This window comes from Coturnix japonica, chromosome 4 (genome assembly GCF_054131305.1).
Source record: "Coturnix japonica strain WE chromosome 4, WE-NBRP24, whole genome shotgun sequence".
In the NCBI taxonomy this organism is placed as follows: domain Eukaryota; kingdom Metazoa; phylum Chordata; class Aves; order Galliformes; family Phasianidae; genus Coturnix; species Coturnix japonica.
The window spans coordinates 16480828-16502896 of record NC_140666.1 but is presented as its reverse complement, the minus strand read 5'-3'; the positions used below and the strand labels follow the sequence as shown (position 1 = coordinate 16502896).

General features: G+C 40.2%; 2 protein-coding genes across 16 annotated transcripts in view; one reads left to right on the top strand and one right to left on the bottom strand.

Annotated features, from left to right (window-relative positions):
• The window catches only part of DACH2 (dachshund family transcription factor 2), a 244614-nt gene that overhangs the window by 217305 nt on the left and 5240 nt on the right, over positions 1-22069 (top strand). For 4 of the 6 annotated variants that reach the window (XM_015860389.3, XM_015860387.3, XM_085544593.1 and 1 more), the window contains 4 exons: positions 8871-9016; positions 9538-9685; positions 12430-12573; positions 15600-15665. In XM_015860389.3, the coding sequence (XP_015715875.2) occupies positions 8871-9016; positions 9538-9685; positions 12430-12573; positions 15600-15665 (504 nt within the window). The remainder of the gene's footprint in view (positions 1-8870; positions 9017-9537; positions 9686-12429; positions 12574-15599; positions 15666-22069) is intronic. The other 2 variants (XM_085544591.1, XM_015860388.3) reach the window with 1 other exon arrangement.
• Positions 14378-22069, bottom strand: part of LOC107312724 (uncharacterized) — a 397430-nt gene continuing 389738 nt past the window's right edge. For 9 of the 10 annotated variants that reach the window (XM_085544596.1, XM_085544594.1, XM_085544599.1 and 6 more), the window contains 2 exons: positions 19068-19177; positions 14378-16632 (listed from right to left, as the gene is read on the bottom strand). In XM_085544596.1, coding sequence (XP_085400722.1) covers positions 16510-16632; positions 19068-19177 — 233 coding nt within the window. In that variant the 3' untranslated portion in view covers positions 14378-16509. Of the gene's footprint in view, positions 16633-18707; positions 19178-22069 lie in introns of all 10 variants that reach the window. The other variant, XR_014945158.1, reaches the window with a different exon arrangement.

The following is a 22069-nucleotide window of genomic DNA, read 5'->3' as shown; positions in this document are numbered from 1 at the left end:
GAAAATGGCCGTGTCAGGGACTGTGCTGGTAACAGCCAAAACTGCTACTCACCCAGATGATTAAACGAGTTAAAAGGTAAATTTAGAAAGGATGGACTTCTTGTGTTTCTTGATGATCAGAGTTCATATAATCATTGTGTAATCAAACTGAGTGGAAATGGCAGGATACTTCTTTAGAGATCGACTCCTTTGTTGACATCTGAAGAATTCCAAATTCATTCGAAAGGAAACTTCAAGGTGATCATCTTTCCATCCGTTTTCCTATTACGGCCATCATGTTTCTCTGAGCAATTGTTGTTGAAAGTTGTTTTATCTCTACAGCGCAAAAATAATGCTGGTGAACATCCCCTAACCATGCTCATAATTATTTCTGATTAAAAGTGCCCTGGCCTTACAGCACCAGGGAAATTAATGGGAGAAGCTTCCTACAAGTTTGAGAAGATGAGCAAAGACATACTCCCTCTTAAAATTATTTAAGCAGGTGCTGTGGGAAGCCATTGCTTTTATAAGGCTCTTCAGATGTTTACAGCAAAACATTTTTTCCCAGTGATTGAATTTTTCGAAGTACTAAAATACCACGGAGAAATATGTTTCCCACCAGTTTTATGGCTCCCTGGATGCATTCTATACAAACCTTGTATCTGCTTGGACACAAACACTCTATTGCAAAAAGATATCTTGCCATTTTAACAAGCTATACTGCTTTGAAAGGATACACTGCATCACCAGTGGGAATGTCAGTGCCTTAAGAGTAATACTTCTTTAAGGGTACTATTTTATTAAAGCAGACCTCAGTAATTTGTTCCTGACTGTTATACACCCTTATTTTATTAAAGGTATTTTACATCTGTGGAGGAGATTACTACCACTCTTATTTTCTCCACTGCTTGGCTTTAATGGATGGTTTGGAATATAATATTTATTAAGCCTAAGCAGGGGAGGACATAATAGCAGAATTGTCCTTTATAACCTATTTTACACAGTTGTAAAATAAACCTTAATAAAGCAGGAATAATTATCCAGGAATAGGAAATGGAGTACTCTGCCTGCTTCTAATATTTGAGGGATTTAACTGCTAGCTATACATGTACTTGAAGAAATTGAATGTAACGGTTACAGTATTGATATTATTTAGGTACTATTTTTAAACAAATTAGAAGAGATGAGGTATCTTTTGTGTCATAATTGCTGTGTTAACATAAATCATATAACGCCTTACTTTGTAATCTCTATTCAGTATTACCTGTCTGCACTTCTACAGCAGACATCACAATAGGATTTGTACGCATATCTATGAGGTTTAGAGCTCTTTTGGTTGTGTTCTGACAGCACCCAGAGCCTCACATCTGCTCCCTGGCCACACTAAGCTCTGCCTGGTGATCAGGGGGTGTTATGTCCAGTAGTGCCGCTCCACATGGCTGTGCTCTGTGGGCCATTTTTTGCTGGTGGCCAAATAGGGCTCAGTTTAGTGCTTGGAGGCCAGAAGTCAGTGGGTGTCTCTGTTCTAGGCAGCCTTTGCACAAGCTCAGGATCATGGACCTCTGTAATGGAGCAGTGCCATTTCAGGTATATCCTTCTCTTCACCTCTCACTGCACAGCTGACATCTGATTAGTTCCCAGACCAGGCAGACAAAGTGAAAAGCCTGTCCTGGTGGCACATGTGCAGATGAAGTAGGCAGGTGGGGCTTTTCAGGTGCAAAATGGGAACACAAACACATCTGCCATCCTGGGACAGATTTAGTCTCACTGATCGTAGTTCTCTAAGCATTTATGTGGTTCTGTGGGTTTTGTGAATATGAGAAAACGCAATCTCGCTAATGAGATCTGTTTCAGGTTATTTATTATACTACCAAATACGGCAGCAGAGGGAGCAAATGACAAAAATTATTTAAAAGCACATTGCATATTTTAATTTCGCATGGGTGGTGAATGACTGCCTGGCATCAGAGGCACAGGCTGCCCTTCCATGGACTGTTTCTTCAGTCCAAGTGCCATCCACCTGTTACAAATTACCTCCACCAATCTTAGAATGTGCTTCTGCACCGTAATTATACAATAATTTCATTGTTTCTTGCACCGTGTGTTGGATAGCCTTGTTTTTCTTGTGTGATTTCTTGCTGGCTGTCACTGGAATCTGTCTCAAATGAAAAAAAGGAAAGAGTCTGTACTAAGGACCGGAGGACTTTGTGAGAAACCAATTCCAGCTCAGACAGTCCAGAAGGACCAGGAGCAATCCCTGCCTCCCCTCCTCCTTCCTGATTTCTTCTTCCTGTTGCCTTATTTATTTTAATTGCATGAGTGAATATTGTGGAAATGATTGTAGATGGAAATATTGTGGAAAGTTATTACATTAATTATCCAAACTGACATTTTTGCAGCATGTGAAAGGACAGGGTGGTGTGTAAAATAGATGCACTAAGAACACCTACAGTATGACAACAAGTAGCAGGGTAATTGCTGAAAATGAAGTCTTTTTTGCTATCCCCTTCCTTCAACATCTGTTGTTCCATATGGAGTCATAAATATTTGCAACAAAATAGTTGAAGAAATAATCTCAACATTAATAGGGAAAAGCTGAATCCGCCAAGAAAATGGTAGAATTTTTTTTTTCTTCTTGGCAAGTTCTTCCTACCCATCCTCATCTGACAGTTTAAAATCCCGGTAGAAGAGTAGTCAGACTGCAACGAGACTTAAAACTCGCCACAAAAAAAGCCTTTGTGAATGTTAACAGGAGAGTTAGCTGAGAAAGAAATATGGTCTCTTGGTAATAGCCGCCAGCAGGATTTTGTTTGTTGTTTCATTTTCTTCCTTTCTTCCATGTTGTAATTTTATTACTGGCCTTTTATTGAATAATCCACGTTTTCACTTTTCTCTGCTGTCAGGAGAAATGCTGCTCCCTGTCCCTGTGAGGAATGACAAGTTGCTGTTACTAGCTGAAAGTAACTAGTTGCTTTAAGTTGCCATATGGAAAATGCAGATTGATAGTAATTAGCTCCTACCTAGATTTAGAAGTTAAAGCTTAGAGCAACTTCAAATGCTGGAATTCAAATGACCAAAACCTGCCTGAGGAGCAGCTTAGAAGATAAAGCAGGTACAATACTAACACGCACAAGCAATTAATTGTAAATAATTATTGTACGTATAAAATACAGTACTTTGGAAGGCTCTTAGTGTTTTTATTGGAAGCATTGATTATACTTAGGCTTTTTCATGATGAACAGAATTTCTTCAAGTGGCATCGGTTGTATTTTTCCTAATCTGTCTGTATTAAATTTAGACTCAAGCTCTTCGCAGTGAAATGTTCTGATGTTTGGCCAGTGAATCACTGCAATCTTCGTTTCATTTTTTAATGTTTTATGAGACAGAAATCTCATCTAATTCATGTGGGGTTTTTTGTGTTAAGATTTGAATTAATGAAGTATTTTCAGGTGCTTTTACTGTCAGTGCCACGTGATCTTCAGAGGGCATTGTAAATACATTGAAGTTATAAATAGGTGTAATTTTCTGTCTTAATAATGAGAGTACATTGATGAAAATGTCAAAGCTGTATAATTATTCATCCCTTGTTACAGAGTGCACAGATAAAGACAATTTGTAAACTCTAATTTCAGCCTTTTCTACTGAAATTCTCATTTCTTTGCTTTTTGCTTCCTTCTATTCAAAGCCCAAGTGCCTTCTTTGTGACCTCCTTCAGTAAAACACACCCTTGTAATTCCTGCGAGGAGCTCTGTGGCAATAGAAGCGTGTGCTGCTCGCACAGTTGGCTTTCTGGTTTTTCACTATGGTTTACTATTCAGTTTTTCCCAAGCCAGCACGTTGCTCTAAATGTAACAGACAAGGTCTACGTTTTTCCTGTGTTGAAAACGCTGGACAGTCTTTACTAAATGCTTTGGGACACGATCAATTGATTTCAGATTACATGGGTGAGAACCAGCCGGGAAGCAGGTACTGTGAAGCAGTGGGCAGTTGGTGTTACTGTTTTGCGAGTTTCTGAAAGCTTTTAAGGCAGTCTGGAAACACACGTATAGTGATTAGATACTATTTTTAAGGGGAAGTTTCTTTACAGCAAATCTGTGTAGTGACAAAGGCTTGTATGCTATCGAGTTGTATCAAGCACTTGAAAATGAAGAAAAGTCTGATTTAAAGCTAGCGCAGTGCAGCAGTCAGAATCTCCCAGTTGCATTCATTGACCCCGTTCATTCAGGAGCTGTAATTAAGAAAAACAGCAGCGACTTCAAATTTGGCACCTGAATCCCAAGGTTAAAGCAGTAAATGTCGAAGTCTGATGGGTGCCAAGTTAGAAGCTGGTCTCTCTTCTCAGCAGTGAAGAGGAGGGCTCAACCTCGGCAGAGGAGCAGGCAGTGAGGGAGAGAAAGGCACACAGAGCTCTGTGGAGGAATTCAGAGGGATTAAGGCACTGAAGAATGACAACCCTGTCCTGCAGACTCACAGATTATCAGGCTTTAAATAGTTTTAAATACCCGCCTTTTTGCAAAAGGAAAGAGTTCTCCTAGTTTCTAGGTAAGCAATGTAAAAGCTGCCAGAATTTAAAATAAAAAAAAAAAAATCTCACTTCTTTTGGAAAACTGCTTCTTGCCATCAGAAATTGCTGTCTGAGCCTTAATTCCGCCAAAAGTTCCTATCTTTTAGGACACCAGTGCCTATGACTGTGAATTAGAATTCAAGGGTTATCAATTCGGATAATTCTGTAAGAACTTTGGGCAAATAATGTCATTTCAAATGGAAATGTAATGTCTTACCTTGAAAGATGAGTAGCACATACCACTCAGCTGCTGTTGGGGATACCTTTTTACTTTATTAAAGGTTCAAACAGTCCATTGGAGCACCTCGGCTGTTCTTTTCTAACTGTGAACCATTTCATATAATCCCCATCACTCAAATATGAAGCTTCAAGAATTGTAATTACGATGAACCCTTTTTAGTCCTTAGCTTTCTAAATTGTGTGCCACAGGCAGAGATCTAGAATGACCCCAGTGCCATCTGTGTCCCGAGCCATATTATTAATGCTGGCCGAAGGTTTTCTGAGATCAAATGTCGTGATGAGTAACGAACAGATTAATAACCATAAATTTCTTATGAATTTTGTTCTGCTTTTTTTCCTTATCACGTATTTATTTTATGCATTATATATCTTATGTTCTATAAACTAATTTTGGTGAAGCTTACATGTAATGCCTCCAGACAAATGTGTTTTGAAATGCATGTGAAAAAATAACACAGTGATCTAACTAGTGTTTAGTCATATGTAAATTTCAGCTTTAATATTTCTAGCTTGTTTTGAGAGGGATGTGACATGTCAAGTGTATCAGGTATATGAATGATGGATTTAAAAGCATGTCTTTTGAAAGAACATAAACCAGCTGGTAAATAAAATTGCCTGTTGGTGAGGGCTGTGCAGTGTCACACAGGGAGCAATTTGCGTTACTCATGTTCCCAATGCTGCATTTAGTCCATGGGATGATGCTTAATTTTCCAATCCTGATTTCTGCAACTTAGGCAGAAGATGGAATATGAAATACTTTGGTATATTGCATTAACAACAAGAAACTTTCTAGAGCTTTTCCGCGTGCTTCCCTGGGATAATAATTCCATTCACTGTTAGTATTTACTCTGTATTTCTTTGCTCTGAAATATAATTCTTGCTTTCGTCTATTCACCTGGATGCCAGCGAGAAATTAAAATAAAAAGACTGCACTCTAAATGGATTCCTGAATGCTATTATAAAGCATGGCAGGTTTAACAAACAAGCTCAATAAAAGTAGTTCCCACTTTGCTTCAATAAATAGGAAGGTTGTTTGTGTCCTTGGTTAGACAGTATTTGCCCTAGCTTTATTTCTTGTTTATTCTGTTGTACTGTATGTGAGTGCTGCTTTTAGCATTTATACCTTTAGTGTTCTTTAAAATCAAAACACTAAAATCAACATCTTTTTTTCTGTTGAAGAGATGCACTTGATGCAGTCCTCAAAAATGCTTCCAACTCGTGCCATTTTTAATTGCTTTCCCAATTAGAATTTCTTAAGCCTAGCTAATAAATTTCTGCCTAACCGTGCACTTACTCAGAATGTGGGCAAGATGTAGACACCATTCAGATGTGAAGAGCTATTACAAGATTGAAATAGATTTCTAATGCATTTATCATTCATCTTTGCAGAGTGTGATTTCAATCAGAAAAAAAAAAAAAATGATGAATGGTTTGACAGTTTCCACCCATATACGCTAAAACATAATATGCTGCTTCTAGTTTTCAGCTATTACAGACTTTAACATGCAATGTGACCTTGGTCTGCAAAGCATGTTTGGTTAGCACAAAAACTTAATCATAAGAAGTCGTAAGTAGAATCCTTCTTCTTTACTGCCCTTTTTCTGGGACTTGGAAATTTATTGCTTGTGGGACAGGTAGGATATGAACAATGGGCCAAATAGAGTCCAGGGTTATCTCATCTGTGTGAAAACTGCTGCTGAAAATCGATGTGACCTCTGCTACACTGTCATCCCAATTCCCACCCTCTGTGTCCTATTTGTCTTTTGGTGGAAGCTTAGATCTGTGTGCTGTCTCTATGTGTCTCTCTTGGGCCAGATTATCAAAATGAATCATTGCCTGCATACCTCTTATATTTCTATTTATTTTCCTGGTGTTGACTAGGTCTGATGAAATATGATTCTTTTTGCATTTGATCCTCACTGCAGCAAGCAGCACCTAATTTAGCTGTGTCTATCTCTTTAAAGAAGAGTAATACTATTTTGAAACTTCAATCTGCTGTACAGTAACATTACAAACCATAGACCATGCAACCTGTCTTCGCAGTCAATAGTAATTTTCCTTTCAGCCAATTTAATGTTATTACTTTCATCTTCCAATAGTAGAGATTTCTAGAGATTCTAAAGCAGCGATAGGTTTCCATTATGCATACTTCATGCATTACTTTCCTTTCCGAATGCCACTTGTGCTTGGTCTGTTGTGACTCTGTGACTTAGGCATTATTTCCATGTAGCATCACATGCAACAACTAACCAGGTCACCTTAAAAACTTCTGACACCGACAGAAGAAATACCAAAATGTGACAAATGGTGTAACTTATTCAGCATGGACTCTGCAATCTGAGTATATTGCCAGACTGTTTTGTGGGGTTTGTTGTTGTTTGTGTTGTTTTTAAAGGATCGTTTAATCTACATGAGCACAGCTTTTAAAACGGTAGCTGTGAAGATGTGAAGAGGTTAGTGGCTTTTGTCGTTATTAGTCCTGCAGAATCATTATGAAGATGTTGCATTTAATGAACTCACAGGGTGAAAACAAAATACTCCCTCAGCAGAGATTTCAGAGAATACTCAGAAACTGGTAACACTCCCAGCTTTGTTGTCAGTGGGTGTGTTTTAGAGACAGGGCAAAAAGCACTTGCAGCTCACTGGGTGCTCCTGGAGGTTGTTAAAGCAGATAATTCTGCTGCTGCAGAGACACCAGGGCTTAATTTGTTGTTGTCAGATTCTTTCGGAGTTGTTTTTGAAATAAGAGAGGTGAGAGAAGGGAGGGAGGCCTTTTGATGTGGTGTGGTCTAATTGTAAATCCTGGAATTAATATGACCGAGACACTTGACAAATGAAACTATCAGGACTGGCTGTGTGGCTGCCCTTAGAAAACACATGCATCATGAACTTACGGACAATAGATTAGTTTTAAGCTTTACTAAAAAGCAGTTGTGGGGAGATACTCTTCATGACTTCTGCAGGTGCTAGAGAGATTAAAGGAAAATATTATATATGGACTGCAATTCCCTAGAATGTTAGGGCCAGTATTTTTTAACATCATAGTGTAAAAGAAGTGAACGGAGTTTGGCTTTGGAAACTGCTAGCAGATTTTAATGTTGTCATTTTCAGCAGTAAACTTGATGCTTAAAATGAATATTTGGAGAAGTAGTACACAAAGGAGGGATCCAAGAGAAGGGAATACGTGTATTATTGTCCTCAAGTTGCATTAAATTGCCCTATTCAAAAACTTGAGTTCAGATTCATGCTAGTAAGGATCTGTGACAAAATTTAAAGGATTTCAGGAAAATAATTGCTAATGCTGTTGCTTCTTTCTGAGTATGCATTTCTACTGTCCATGCACAGCTTGATCTTTAGCAACTCGACCAAACTGAAGGGGAAGTTACCTGTCCCCAGTGCTGCAGTGCACAAGGGACGCATCCATCCAGCTGTAGGCAGTGCATCATGAGAGCTTGGCTCTCCCCTACAGCCACTCCTGTGCCTCCAGCTCTGTGCCCCCAGCAGACAGAACTCGGTGTGGTTCTTCTGGCTGCTGCTGATGGCGGGGCTGAGCACAGCATGGCACCTGCCCGGGGAGCCTGCACAGACACCTCTGTGACAGCCAGAGCCAGCGCCGGATGAGTGGGAAGGGATGACTCAGTGGGGATTATTTACTGCTGAGTATGGGAAGGATAATGCTAAAAAGGGTAAAGAGATGTGGTACATTTCTTGATTAGAATTTTTTCAAGGTTATAGCGACGAAAAATGCTCATCGCAGAATAGCAAACATGATAGAATGAAGAAAAGTCATTCAGGTTTAATGAACTGCATAATGCTGTTATAATTCTGTAGTATAATTCTGTAGAATTTGAGATATAATGGTCTATCCTCTATTAAAGCAATGCTGTAGCCTTAAGTATACTTATTATTGCTCTGCTTTGTTTTGCAAACTTGCCGTAGTAACAACCATGGCTGCCCAAAGACTGAACTGGTATCAGCTTTACTAATATGCTCGTATTTTGACATCCAGGGAAAGAGTTTCTAAAGATCACTTTCACCTCTAAATTTCCAGTACTTTCTGATCTTGCTTTTAAACCTGTCTTTACAGAGGAAGTCCAGATTGCCATTCCAATAATGAAACCAACCTTAGATAAAGTCCAACTGGCTGGACAGGCCTTGCCTCCTGGATTTCCAGCACCATTTCTTTTTGCTGATGGTCTTTCATCAGTTGAAACACTACTAACCAACATTCAGGTAAGTTATTCTCTATAGGGCCAGATTATGTTGTAACAGATCAAATGTATTTCTTCTGCCAGTCTTTTAGAAAGTGAGAAGCTATTTTGTATCTGCAATTCTAATTTATTTTATTTAATGTAATGACTAGGTTTTCATTCTCTGGCATTATCGATTGTGGAAACACTTTATGTGTTGTCTGTTTGACTTCATAGTTGGCAATAATGGTCATATTAAAATTCACCACTCTCATTATTTCTCCTTTGCTTCTCCCTGCAGTTGACCAAGGTTAGCAATGATATGGAATTCTATTTGTAATAAACCATACCAGTAGGGTAAATGTGCAAAAGCTATACCACAAAATGGCTCATATTTAACATCTAGGCACTTTAAATTCCCAGTTGCATTCCACATCTATAGGTTCCTGAGTTTTTGTTGGTGGTGGGATTTTTTCTAAAGGGGGTAAAATAAGTAAATGGATGAATTTTGTCACTGCTGAAACAAAATGGTATTTTCAGGTCTCACATTTGTGTGTGTTTTAGGGCCTGCTGAAAGTGGCTGTGGACAATGCCAGAGTCCAGGAAAAGCAGATACAGCAGGAAAAGAAAGAGTTAAAGATGGAGCTTTGTAGAGAGAGGGAACTCAGAGAGAGCTTGGAAAGGCAACTTACAGCTGAGCTGCAAAGCAGAGGTGAGTGAATGAAAAATGGAGTTTAGATACCTATTAGATGTGTAACCCTTTGGCATTTCCAGCTGGAACTATTGAGGACTCAGAGTTAACTGACATTCATACTTCAGTGTAACGTAGCAGTGGACTAGAACTGGTAATGAAAGATTTAAATTTAATAAAAACAGAATGAAGTACACTTTTCTGTAAGCAGACAGAACAGTGACTGAAGGATTATTTCCTGGAGGGCAACTGGCCGCAGAGCATTTTGGCTGGTTCTGTAGGGAAAGCTGATTCAGTTTCATGGCTTTCACGTGCGTTATTACCACACCGTCAGTGTATTCCCAGCCCGATTTCTTTATTTGACAGCTTTAATTTCTTCTGTTTCCTGCTATTATCCTCCAAGCATTGAGGATCATCTTATTTTGAGAAAGATAATACGTCCGTAATTGGAGTATTTAAATCAGCTACTTTGTCCTGTAGATGACTTCAGTGCAACCAAATAGTTGCACTCGGGTAGGCAACTTCTTGTAATTCAAGATCTGAAACAAATAACCCTAGATACATTTTGTTTTCCATCAGAAGAGTGAGGTGTGAAAGCTTTCCCAACATGAGGCCTACTGAGACAGACCCATGACTCTTTAGAAGCTTTTGATAATAATAACAGGCAATTAAATTGGTAAATCTGAATTTTTCGCTATGATATTGTAAAGCAGGCAGTCTATCTTTTAAAATTCAAATCTGCATCAAAAGGAGAGAAATAGTTCTTCATGTGCCGAAAGCTACTTCTGGATTACAGCCATGAAATTGGAAAGATAAAGCTAGATAAGACTACAGATGTAAGTGCATACTATTCTCTTCCTGTGCATTTTGAATTGAAATTATGTGAGGAACCTGTCTGCAGCACCAAGGCTCACTAGGAGCTGACAAAGAAGGACACTTTAGGTCAAGTCGTGAGGAGTGAGTGAATACTACAGAAGTTGTTAAATTGCAGCGTGTGTTTAGAATCATTGCATCACTCCAGTGTAAGTGTAGATGAGACAGCTGTATTTCTGTAAAACAAAACTTCATCGTGGTGTAGGCGGTCAGCACGCCATGTACCTCCAGAGTCACATTTAAGTCAACAAAAACCTTAAGTCATTCACAAACTTGGTTGACTTATGCCTTGAAGAATTTCTCCAATAATCAGTAACCCCAGAACTGTTTGTTTTACAACCACATCATATTAGAAAGTCACAGATAGACTTTTCCACATGGGTTACTCAATTTTCCAAAGTTTTGTTTCCAGATCGTATTCTGGCATTCATAATTTATTAAGTCACTCAGAGATCACTCATGCAATGGTGTCCCTTTATTCCCCTGACTGGCGCAATCCCAAAGTCAGAGTTAGATAAAACAGGTGATCACAAGAAGTTACATCTCCATGGTTTTTAGCAGTTTTTCTCACAATGTTGTGATTTAAAATTCACAGATGTCTCATAGGCAGGTGAAGCAAACAAATGAAATGAATTGCAAAATACTGCAAATGTAATTTCACCTTCCATTTTAACGATACCTGTGCAGAGCATGTGCTAGAATATTGACTACTAAACGTCACTTTGAAACACGGCATTTATGTTTAAGCTCAAATTCTTTTCCGTCTGGTAGTTCAACCTACCTTTTCTAGTGCCATCACTAGATGGTTCAGTAATACATCAAACAAAAAAGTGGTAACTTGGTGCTGGTGAAAGATAAGGTTAAGCACGGAATTAAGATTCAGGGTTTTAAAAGGAAAAGGTACATTTTATTGCCTGAATTTATATAGATGAGGGAGTACAACCTTAGGCAGTGTCAGCAGCTCCCAATGAAGATGTGAATCCTCTGGCTACAATTAATGCTGTATAGTTTCCTAGTTAGAGTTTTAATTTTATTTATAGTTGGGTTTAAACCTGAGATTGGGAACAGAAGTTGGGAATTCTTCCATTTTCTGCCAAACCTTGCAGGGCTGTACCAGTAACCCGTGGATGATCTTTGTCAAGGCACTTTTCCTGCTTTCCATCTATAAAAGGGAGATATGATGACTGTAAGATGACATTGAGCTCTACTAGTAGAGCCATAGAGAAGCACTGTAATATTGCATTGTTACCCAATTTTAGTCCAAACAGCCACTTACTGTACAGACCATGAGTGTTTTTGTTAGAAGGAGATATGAATGGTGGAGAGAAGATTAAAAAGTTTGTAATTTACATACCAGTATTTTAAGCTCATTTTCAGCGTCCTATCTACCTGGGAAGTTGGTCCTTATTTTCTGATTCTCACCATGTGCCTGATGCTTTTCTTCCTTTCCTTTCTCTTTCCCTCTTTTTTCATGAACTAGTGCTTTTGCCCACAGATATACTCGCATTCATCATTAACGACCCTTTCTCTATGCATTTCATCTTCATTTCAGTATGTACACATTTAACTTAGCTTCTCAGTAGCCTCTCAGGGTCTGAGCTGGCTCTGAAACCCAGGTTCTAATCAGGAGATTTGAATTGATGGGGCTGCTCCAGAGTGAGACTGAGATTTAAGATCTTTAACAAGATTTGAAGTCCATTCAGATTATCCATTGCTTCACAAGAGGGTATGGATTGGTTATTGTTTGTTTATATCAGATTCGTGTCCAATTTTTTTTATCTTGATCTAGAACTTGTCTCTTGAACATCAAAAATTAAGAAACAAATCTTACTTTCTCCATTATATATTAATTGTGCTATAACAGCCATTCTTCCAATACATTTGCATTCCAGCAACAATTCAGAAACGCTTGAAGAAAGAAAAAAAGGCGAAGAGAAAATTGCAGGAAGCTTTGGAATTTGAATCAAAGAGAAGAGAACAAGTGGAACAGGCGCTTAAACAGGCCACATCAGGTGACGGTCTCAGGATGTTAAATGGTAATGTCTTAGTTGGCCTTTCACAGTTAACATGAAATGATGTTTAATCAAGTTAAAAAAAACTAAAGCAGTGCATAAAGCAAATTCTAGAATAAAATGCACGACCCTTTCCTGAAATAATTAAAAATCTATTTCAGACCATGTGCTCTGGGTCATGAATTAAAAAAACATGTCTGCGACAAGAGAAACATAGAGCAGTTTACACAGGCATGACAAGAAATGCTGAATACATTGCCAGAGAAATGTGTTACAGTGCCAGCTAAGACAATGTGAAATTTGGTTCCTCTGAGGTTCTCTGATCTCTTCTCTCCCAGCAGGTTCATTTTTAGAACTGCTGAGCTTCATTTTAAAAGCCGCTTGGCTGAAGTTTGCTCAGCCTCGGGATCTATTAAGTTTGTTCAAAACGTTATCAGCCTTATGAACTGATTGGGTTTTTGAATACTTCCCAGATACTCTTCTGAAACAAATTCAGATCAGTTAATTTCATTAACAGGCTGATTATGTTCCAGGCAGTGGGAGGATTCACCTCTTCTGTTTAAAGTGGTTCTGAGCAAACTTTAGAACGTTGGTTTGAATCTTTAAGACTAAACCTAGCTCAGTTTTAATTAATTTCAGGTACTGCAACTAAAGCTTGGTCTTTGCATCTTGCCTATCCTGATGTCTCTGCAGAGGCTCATGAATCAGAGTAATATTCAGCCTCTGCTGTGTCTGTACATCATGTAGTCTTCACATTAACTTTGCCTCGTTTGGCTACTGCTTGCAACTGAGCCATAATAACAGAAGCAGGCTGCAAAAACTGCTGAGTGAAAGTAATCAGTTTAACTTGGCCTTTGATCTCAGCTGCAAGGGTACCCAAGCTGCTTTTTAAAGGTAGGGCAAGCCTGTCTGTTTGAACTGCCACTGCAGCTCTCTGCAATGGGCCGTGAGTTGTGATTTAGCTGGAGCACCTAAGAGATATAAACTCTTTAACTATGAGAGCAACATCTTTCAGAGGCTTTCTCATCTGCTGGGTTTTATAGTCCAGCATATCACTGTACCCCGGAACTGGCTGGCTGTTCTGACACTGACAGTGAGCAGTGGTGATTCAGGCTTGGATATACAGCTTGTCGTTGTGCCATGCTAAGGGACAGGCTCCCAACAGAGGCTGAGTGGGCGCAGTCAGCAGGGACCTTTTGTACCGCTCCTACTGGGTCAGGAAAATGCCCAGGTCAGATCTACAGCCAGCACCCTGTGATGAATGTCAGATGAAAACTGAAATCCTCATGCTCAGTAAGGTCATTCACCCAGATGCTGTCATTGCTGGTAAGCACCTGCCGATCACACTATAGTTACGAGTACTCAGCAGTTCTGGAAGCTACAAATTAAAGGGGACCAACACCCCAGCAATGTGAGTAACAGATCTTTACATCTGTTATTGTCGGCCTGGCTGCTAACATTTTGATTTGCAGGCACACTCAGGTAGTCATATATATGTTGGTGCCTGCGAAAAGCTGATATTTACATGCTAATCTGATTGCACATGCAAATCAGGTAGCTCATTAGCATCTTAATCCACAATTTAATTGCAGGTACAATTTTATGGCAACAAAATGTGAAGGGCTATTCTGAATATTTTTAATTTAACTCTGACGGTCTGTCTCATTTAACAGATGCTGTTATTACAGATGACTTTTGTCATTTTACATACATACAAAGTATACTCTAAAAGGTTTGAAAAGAGAGAAGCTTTTTAGGTTTCTAGTCCAGTGCCTTGAACTTCAAACAAGAACAAGGAAAACACTACAGAATAACAGTCACCCAGAAAAAAATTACATACATTATTTATTTGCTCATATATATTTATAGGACTACATACTCAGCACGTATTTCATATGCACATATGTACCTAAGGTACACATACACATGTATTACTTATGTACTGCATTACTCATACATGTACTTCAATCAGTTGTCCTGCTTTGACACAGAGCTCGGTCAGGCTGTATGTGACCAGCAAAATGTCATCTTTGCAACAGGTACTGTCCAGCTTGAGTGATCTGAGAAAGCAGCAGTGTGGTTATTCTCCACTTGAGAACATCAGGAATGGGCTTTTACACAGAAAGACTTCAAAACTACACACCTGCACACATCTCCCTTTAGGTGTTCTTGCTGTTGTTTTTTTTTTTTGTTGTTGTTGATTTTCTTTTCTGCTGTAAATTCTAAGTGCTGTGTTATGAGGGAAGCAGATGTTTCTCCAGGATTTGAGGTACCATGGATTCAGATCACATACCCTTCATGCTAATCCTTGTTGGCACAAGGTGTATAATGGCATCTGTTGTCATAACGCCCTGGGGTGTTGGAGCCCTCAGCCCCACCCCAAAGGACTGCAGACAGAGGTATTATCAGTACGCAGTTAAGTAGTTTAAGAGCACATATCATTATGAGACTCCTCAACTTGGAAAAAAAAAAAGCACAGTCTGTTTTGGGAAACTCTTCTCAGGTACCTGAAAGTCTTTCCCATGATACGAACTACGTACGTAGTTCTCCTTTGGGTGATGGAGTACTCTTACACAACCAGAGCTGATACGGTACTGTCCCTGTTTGTAATAATACACTCATACAAACACATGCACATGGATGCAAACATGTTGACTGGTACTGGTGGTATCCTTTAATTATCTTTTTTTGCAGGTATTTGCCTGAGACAGTAAATTTGGTTTAATAATACAGTTTAATTTCCATTTTACTTTTCGTATGTCAGGTACCTTTATTCTCCAAAAGAATTTTATAGATACATTATTACCATGTGTTGATTATTATCTGATCATCAGACAAATGTGAAGCACATTAAAAATAATCCACGGTGAGACCAGTAACGTTTGCACATTCTGAAAGCCATTTACTACTGACAATTCGGTGAAGACCAAATGTTTTATGCGAGGCTGTGCAACTTGCTGATCACCTTAGTTTGCTATAAATATTTTTCTAAAGATGCATGAGAGAAAGATAAAGAGGAATGCATTAATCTTCAGTGTCACATCTTATAGATGCTGGAATCCCGGATATGGAAATAGAACACAACGGAACCCAACATGACAGTGCAGCAATGCAAGGTGCAGTATGTACCTCTTTCTATTACATACACATTTATCACGAGCCATATTAAAAAATGAAATGCATAGTTGTTTTTGACCTCTTGTTTTCCCCAGTTAAGATAGATGTAAGTTACAGAACTTCATTTTGTCTTCTTTTTCAATACAGAAAATTAGTATAGCAAGACTGCTACTTTGCAATGTCAGTAATTACATTTGTTTAAACAGAGGTGTGGGAAACCCTCATACTTAGTTATCAGATATACAGGCTTAGTCCAAAAATGATTTTACAAATGATTTATCTTTTTAAAACACTTCACTTCTGATCCTTGCTTTCCTTTTGAGATCATACATGTTTTCAAAAAGTACATCAACCATCGGTGAAGGAAATCACAGGATGGCAAAATTTAGCAAGACAAAAAAGTTCCAGAAGGCTTAAAAGAAATGTTAAGTATGCATTTAAATAGATGTGCACGTACCAGAGGGTATTACAAGAATATCTGATAGAGAATTCTATCTTAGGTACTGCTAGAACCAGTGCAGATAGAGATAGAAACATAACCTTTAGCATTTGTCAACTGTTAAAGGCTTGACTTTGCATACCTCTGGTACGCATCTGTTGTCCATCTGTCATCTATACAGGAAAGCTTTCAAATATTTTTACTGCTGTCGCTTTTTGTGATTTTAGGTTCATATGCTACACATAATAAAAACGGAGAATTACATATATATATATATATATACATTTAAAATACAATATATATTTATATTCATGTATATGTACACATACGATTGGAGTTGTGCTCTAAGTATTGCAGTTTGAAAATTGTTACTGCCAGAAATAGTCAAAATATTGGATAAGCACTCAGGACATGTATTTAAATTTGAAATGCAAATGATTCCTACGGTTTCCTGGCGCTATTTGCAGTATGTGCTGAGATAAGCGCTGCGTGCTCTTCCGAAAAGATGATGTGAGTCCAAGGTGTGCCTGGACGGAATCGAGTGAAACAAAAGGAAGTTAATTTTCATTTTTTTTAAGAAAGAAAAACATTACAGTTGGCTCAAATCAGTCTTATATTAAAACTGAGTAAAAATAACTGTGAGGAGAGTGATGCACAGCAACATCCAATAGCCATTTACTTACAGAAGAACTCTATTTTCACTTCTTGTGTATTACTGATAAAGAAGAATGCCATATGTTCTTAGGATTTTAATTTCAGAGAGGTTTTTGTTTGTTTTCGTTTGTGTGTCCCCCCTCCCCCCCCCCCCCCCCTTAAATCTCATCATTCTTCAGTTTTAAAAGGCTTTGGGTTGTAAAGCTTTTGTTCATGTCAAAAGCGTGAACCAAGGGAGACCTGGACACTCACTGGTTGTGTTCAGTATCTCTGCATTTGGTACCATGCTGTGAAAGCAGAATGTCATTGCTCATCTTCACCAGAGCTGCGAATGGCAGCACACACTGGATTCTCTGACAATTTCAGTTTGGTAATCCTCTTGCTATGTAAATGTGTGATGAGTTTATCCAGTTCTTTCACTAAGCACTCTCAGCTGGTAGAAAAGCTTTCTGAAGATCTCTCTCTACAGAGCCAGTCTAGGTTTCAAAGTGTTTCTGTTCTGTAGCACCATCTCCTTTGTTTTTATTTATGCTGATACTGTAGTATCTTTTTATTCTATTTTCCTTGATTTACAGTTTCTGAAACTTCACAGCTACTCCTGCTCTGCAGTCTTAACAATTTGAGTACGCTCCTTCCATTGCCCTCTTCATTTATAGCCTTTGTTTTTTGGGCCCTGGGAGGAGGAAGGGTCAAGCACGTGTCCCTAATACAAAGCTGTTTCCAAGCATCCAGAATCTCTCTCTAGCGCACAGAAAAAAGCCTTAGTGTCAATGCAGACCTTTCTTTTTCTGTTGTCAATAGCTCTGCTGGACAGAAATCTATCATTCGCACACTGCCTTTCCTTTGAAATTCAATTAGTTTCACTGCCAGTATCTCCTTAAGACAGTTTAAAGGAAAATTGCAAAAATACTGCGCAGTGATTAAGTCATATCATATTTTATGCTCATTTCTTAAAATGATTTTATTAACACAAGCTGTTCATTTTCTGAGGTTCTGATATGCGTTATAAATCTCTTCCGTTTAGTAGGCTCGTTTTCCCTATGCTTTGTGTATTAATTCAACTGAAATTTTGTGCTGACAAGACAAAAACTTTTTCAGACTTCACAGCCTGTAGCTCTGTCCTCCATAGCCCTGAGCTTCTGGTCCAGCACAGCTTAACCTGAGAGGGGCCCTTCAGCTGACAGGTGGAAAAGAAATAGTTGCTGTAGTCTGGCAGCCCCTGCGTAGCTGAGTGGTGCAGGAGCGGGCGATGCAGGCGCTGATACCTTCTGCTCTTCCTTCCATAACTCACTCTTGGGCCAGGAAGATGGTGCATCAACCATTTTATCAACCAATCTCCGTTTCACATAAAATAAACATACTGGGTGTCATTAAGTGCACCTTCAGATCAATGTTTTTTGTAAATGACATTCAAGTACCATTCGAGTAGTGCATTTTTGCTGATAAAAGCAAATTAAATTAGTACAACTACAAGTGTGCTGATAAAAACTAAAACCGAACAGCAGCACCATTAGCTAACAAAGTAATATTTTCTCTTTACTGCTTTCTGCCATTTAGTTATTATCCTATTGGAAATCTAATTATAATCCTTTTACTCCCTAGTCAAACTTCACAGTTTTTGCAAGCTTAGCACTGACAAGTGATTTCATTACATTTGATTGCCCGCGCCCAGATTGACTTAACTTCACTCCGAGACCTAAAAGCCCTCTCAGTTTCTCAGATTCCCTGTTTGCACATTACAGCAACAGCTCCTTTAATTAATTAGCATGAACAGCAGTAACATGAACTGCTGAACAGAAAATAACATCATTTTATGATCGCAGGGAGACTTCTCCTTTTGCATGTTTATACCTTAGTTAACTTTTGTATTACTATATTTCATTGTTAGGGGATATTGGAACAATCAGCAAAGCAATGTTATCTTAAAATGTTAAAAAGTAGCCGTTACCATCATGCTTGATGATAACAATGGGCAAAAAGTAGAGTCACTGTAGCAGCACTGTAGGTGGATGGACTTTCCTGAGTTGAAAGCGTGGCTCTGTGATAGGAGAGTCAGGGGGCTGCAGCTGCTTTTGTCTATGAGATGAGATGACCTAGCAGAGAGGTAGCACAGAAACTGCTGGTATCTGCCAAAGTCGAAGGCCTGTTGAAATGGAGAATGTATTTCTGTTGTTTAGAAAACAAGCGATACATTTTTTAATATTGTGATGTAACCGGCACATTTTTAAATCCAGCCTAAAGTTTAAAAAAAGAGAAGGGGGTTGTGGTTTTGAAAAGGTTTGGCTTTGGTTATTGTAACAAGATATACCTCCAAGTGTGGTGATCCGCTGAAACCGGCCCTGCTGCTGATCTTCAGTTGCAGGAGAAAAGTGTCCACATCTTGGAAAGGACAGGGCTGTTGTCCTGGTCTTGCTTTCTCTATAAAAAGTGAAAGTAGAAACTGCAATTTCTAATAATAAAGGATAATAAAAAAGGCTTTTTAAAATACGTTAACAGCAAAAGAAAGGCTAGGAAGAATGTGGGCCCCATACTAAGTGAGGGGGGTGTTCTGGTAACAGGGGATGCTGAGAAGGCGGAAATACTGAACGCCTTCTTTGCTTCTGTCTTTAGTGAAAGGGCTCTCCCTCAGGAATCCCAGACCTTGGAGGTTGACGAGAGAGTCTGGGGAATGGGAGATTTCCCTTTAGTCAGGGAAGAGGTGGTCCGTGAGTGCCTAGGAAACACAAAGGTCCATAAATCCATGGGACCTGATGGGATGCATCCGCGGGTGCTGAGAGCTGGCGGAGGTCGTTGCTGAGCCGCTCTCTGTAATCTATCAGAGATCTTGGAGAACTGGGGAGGTGCCTGAAGACTGGAGGACGGCCAGTGTCACTCCAGACTTCGAAAAGGGCAAGAAGGAAGACCCGGGTAACTATAGGCCAGTCAGCCTCACCTCTGTCCCAGGGAAGGTGATGGAACAGCTTGTGCTGGATGCCATCTCCAGACAACTGGGAGAAAAGGTGGTTATCAGGCGTACTCAGCATGGGTTCACCAAGGGGAGGTCGTGCTCGACCAACCTGGTGGCCTTTTATGAAGATGTCACTAGCTGGGTGGACAGGGGGAGAGCGGTAGATGTAGTCTACCTTGATTTCAGTAAGGCTTTTGATACTGTCCCCCATGGCATCCTTATAACAGGCTGAGGAAGTATGGGATAGATGAGTGGACGGTGAAGTGGGTCGAGAATTGGCTGACTGGCAGAGTGCAGAGGGTTGTCGTTGGCGGTGCGGTGTCTGGCTGGAGGCCTGTAACTAGCGGCGTCCCCCAGGGGTCTGTGCTGGGTCCGGTCTTGTTCAACATCTTCACCAACAACCTTGATGAAGGGATAGTGACCACCCTCAGCAAGTTTGCTGACACGAAGATGGGAGGATTGGCTGACACGCCTGAAGGCTGTGCTGCCATTCAGCGAGACCTGGACAGGCTGGAGAGCTGGGCAGTAAGAAACCGGATGAGGTTTAACAAAAGCAAGTGTAAAGTCTTGCACGTGGGTAGAAATAATTGCATGCACCAGTACAGGGTGGGGGAAGACCTGCTGGAGAGGAGCTCTGCTGAGAGGGACCTGGGCGTCCTGGTGGACGACAGATTGACCATGAGCCAGCAGTGTGCCCTTGTAGCCAAAAAAGCCAATGGCATACTGGGGTGTATTAAAAAGAGCGTGTCCAGCAGGTTGAAGGAGGTGATCCTCCCCCCCTACTCTGCCCTGGTGAGGCCTCACCTGGAATACTGTGTCCAGTTCAGGGCTCCCCAGTACAAAAAAAGACAGAGATCTCTTGGAAAGAGTCCAGCGGAGGGCCACTAAGATGGTGAAGGGCCTGGAGCATCTCCCCTATGAGGAGAGACTTAGGGAACTGGGTCTGTTTAGCCTTGAGAAAAGAAGGCTGAGAGGGGACTTGATCCAGGTTTATAAATACCTGAGGTGTGGGAGCCATAGTGGTGAGGCTGGTCTCTTTTCAGTAGTGCGTGGGGATAGGACTAGGGGTAATGGGATGAAAGTACAGCATAGGAAGTTCCACACGAATGTGCGGAAGAACTTCTTTTCAGTGAGGGTGACGGAGCACTGGAACAGGCTGCCCAGGGAGGTGGTGGAGTCTCCTTCTCTGGAGATATTTAAGACCCGCCTGGACGCCTACCTGTGTGACATGGTGTAGGGAGCCTGCTTTGGCAGGGGGGTTGGACTCGATGATCTCTAGAGGTCCCTTCCAACCCCTACAATTCTGTGATTCTGTGATTCTGTAATTAAAATACAGATGCCTGGTATTTCACGTGAGCAAATTCTTCCCTGGCTTCTGCAGCTGAGGCTTAGATCTTCTTTCTCCTGCCCAGTGCTCTGTCTCTAATGCATGTTCTGTCTGAATGAGTGATCCCCCGGTAGCTGCCTTTGAGCTGTGTCATTTTGTGTTTTCAAGAAAACATCTCTTGTTCTTTCCTGGAATAACAAGCACCCATTGACGAGGCTCTCATAGCCATTCATGCACTGTGGGCACAAGGGAGAGCAGTCCCTGAAGCTGCTAAACAAAAGGTAGCTCTGCTTCTTGCCATGACATCCCAGTGCAGGCTGCGTTGCTCGCTGTTGGTGGTGCAGATTGCAGGGCTGCAGAGTACCAGTGCCATTGATCTTGCTCTCCGTGCTATCTGTACTTCCACTACACAATATTTTTTCTGAATCTCTGTCTCGGTACGCACTCATGAGATGGAGGAGGCTGAGATGTTGTGATTTACTGAAAACAGAAGGTGAGGAAAGGTTTCCCTGGGAGACTAGGGTGTGAAGGTCCTTACCTTTCTCTTCTTACAAAGGGCTCAAGCATTTATTCAATAACTCAGTGTCAGCAGGCTTGGATATTTCCTCAGCAGGAACCACTGTGTTAACTCCCTTTCTACCCACACTGACAGTGGCAATCCAGCATCTGCACAGTTAGTATTCAGTGAACATATTCTTGTCCTTGGCTATTGCTGCTCATTAGAAATCCTATTATTTTGGTGCAAGTTTTTAGGTCTGTTAACGTGGATGTGGAAATATTTGACAGAGTCAAGTCAATACTCCTAAGCATGAAATAAGTTGGGGAATAACCACACTTCTTTGAGTGTCACAGCACAGAAAATAAGTGAATCAAACTAACCAGCCCCAGGTTTTTCTGTTTGATTTACTGTCCTGGCATTGTATTTTCTGTGTCTTTGCTGCACTCAGAGCTCAACCTGGCTCTGCTTTAACTGAAATGCTGGCTCCATTTTGCTCAGCTCATGTCCAACCCCCTCCCCATGCACAGAGGCGCTGGG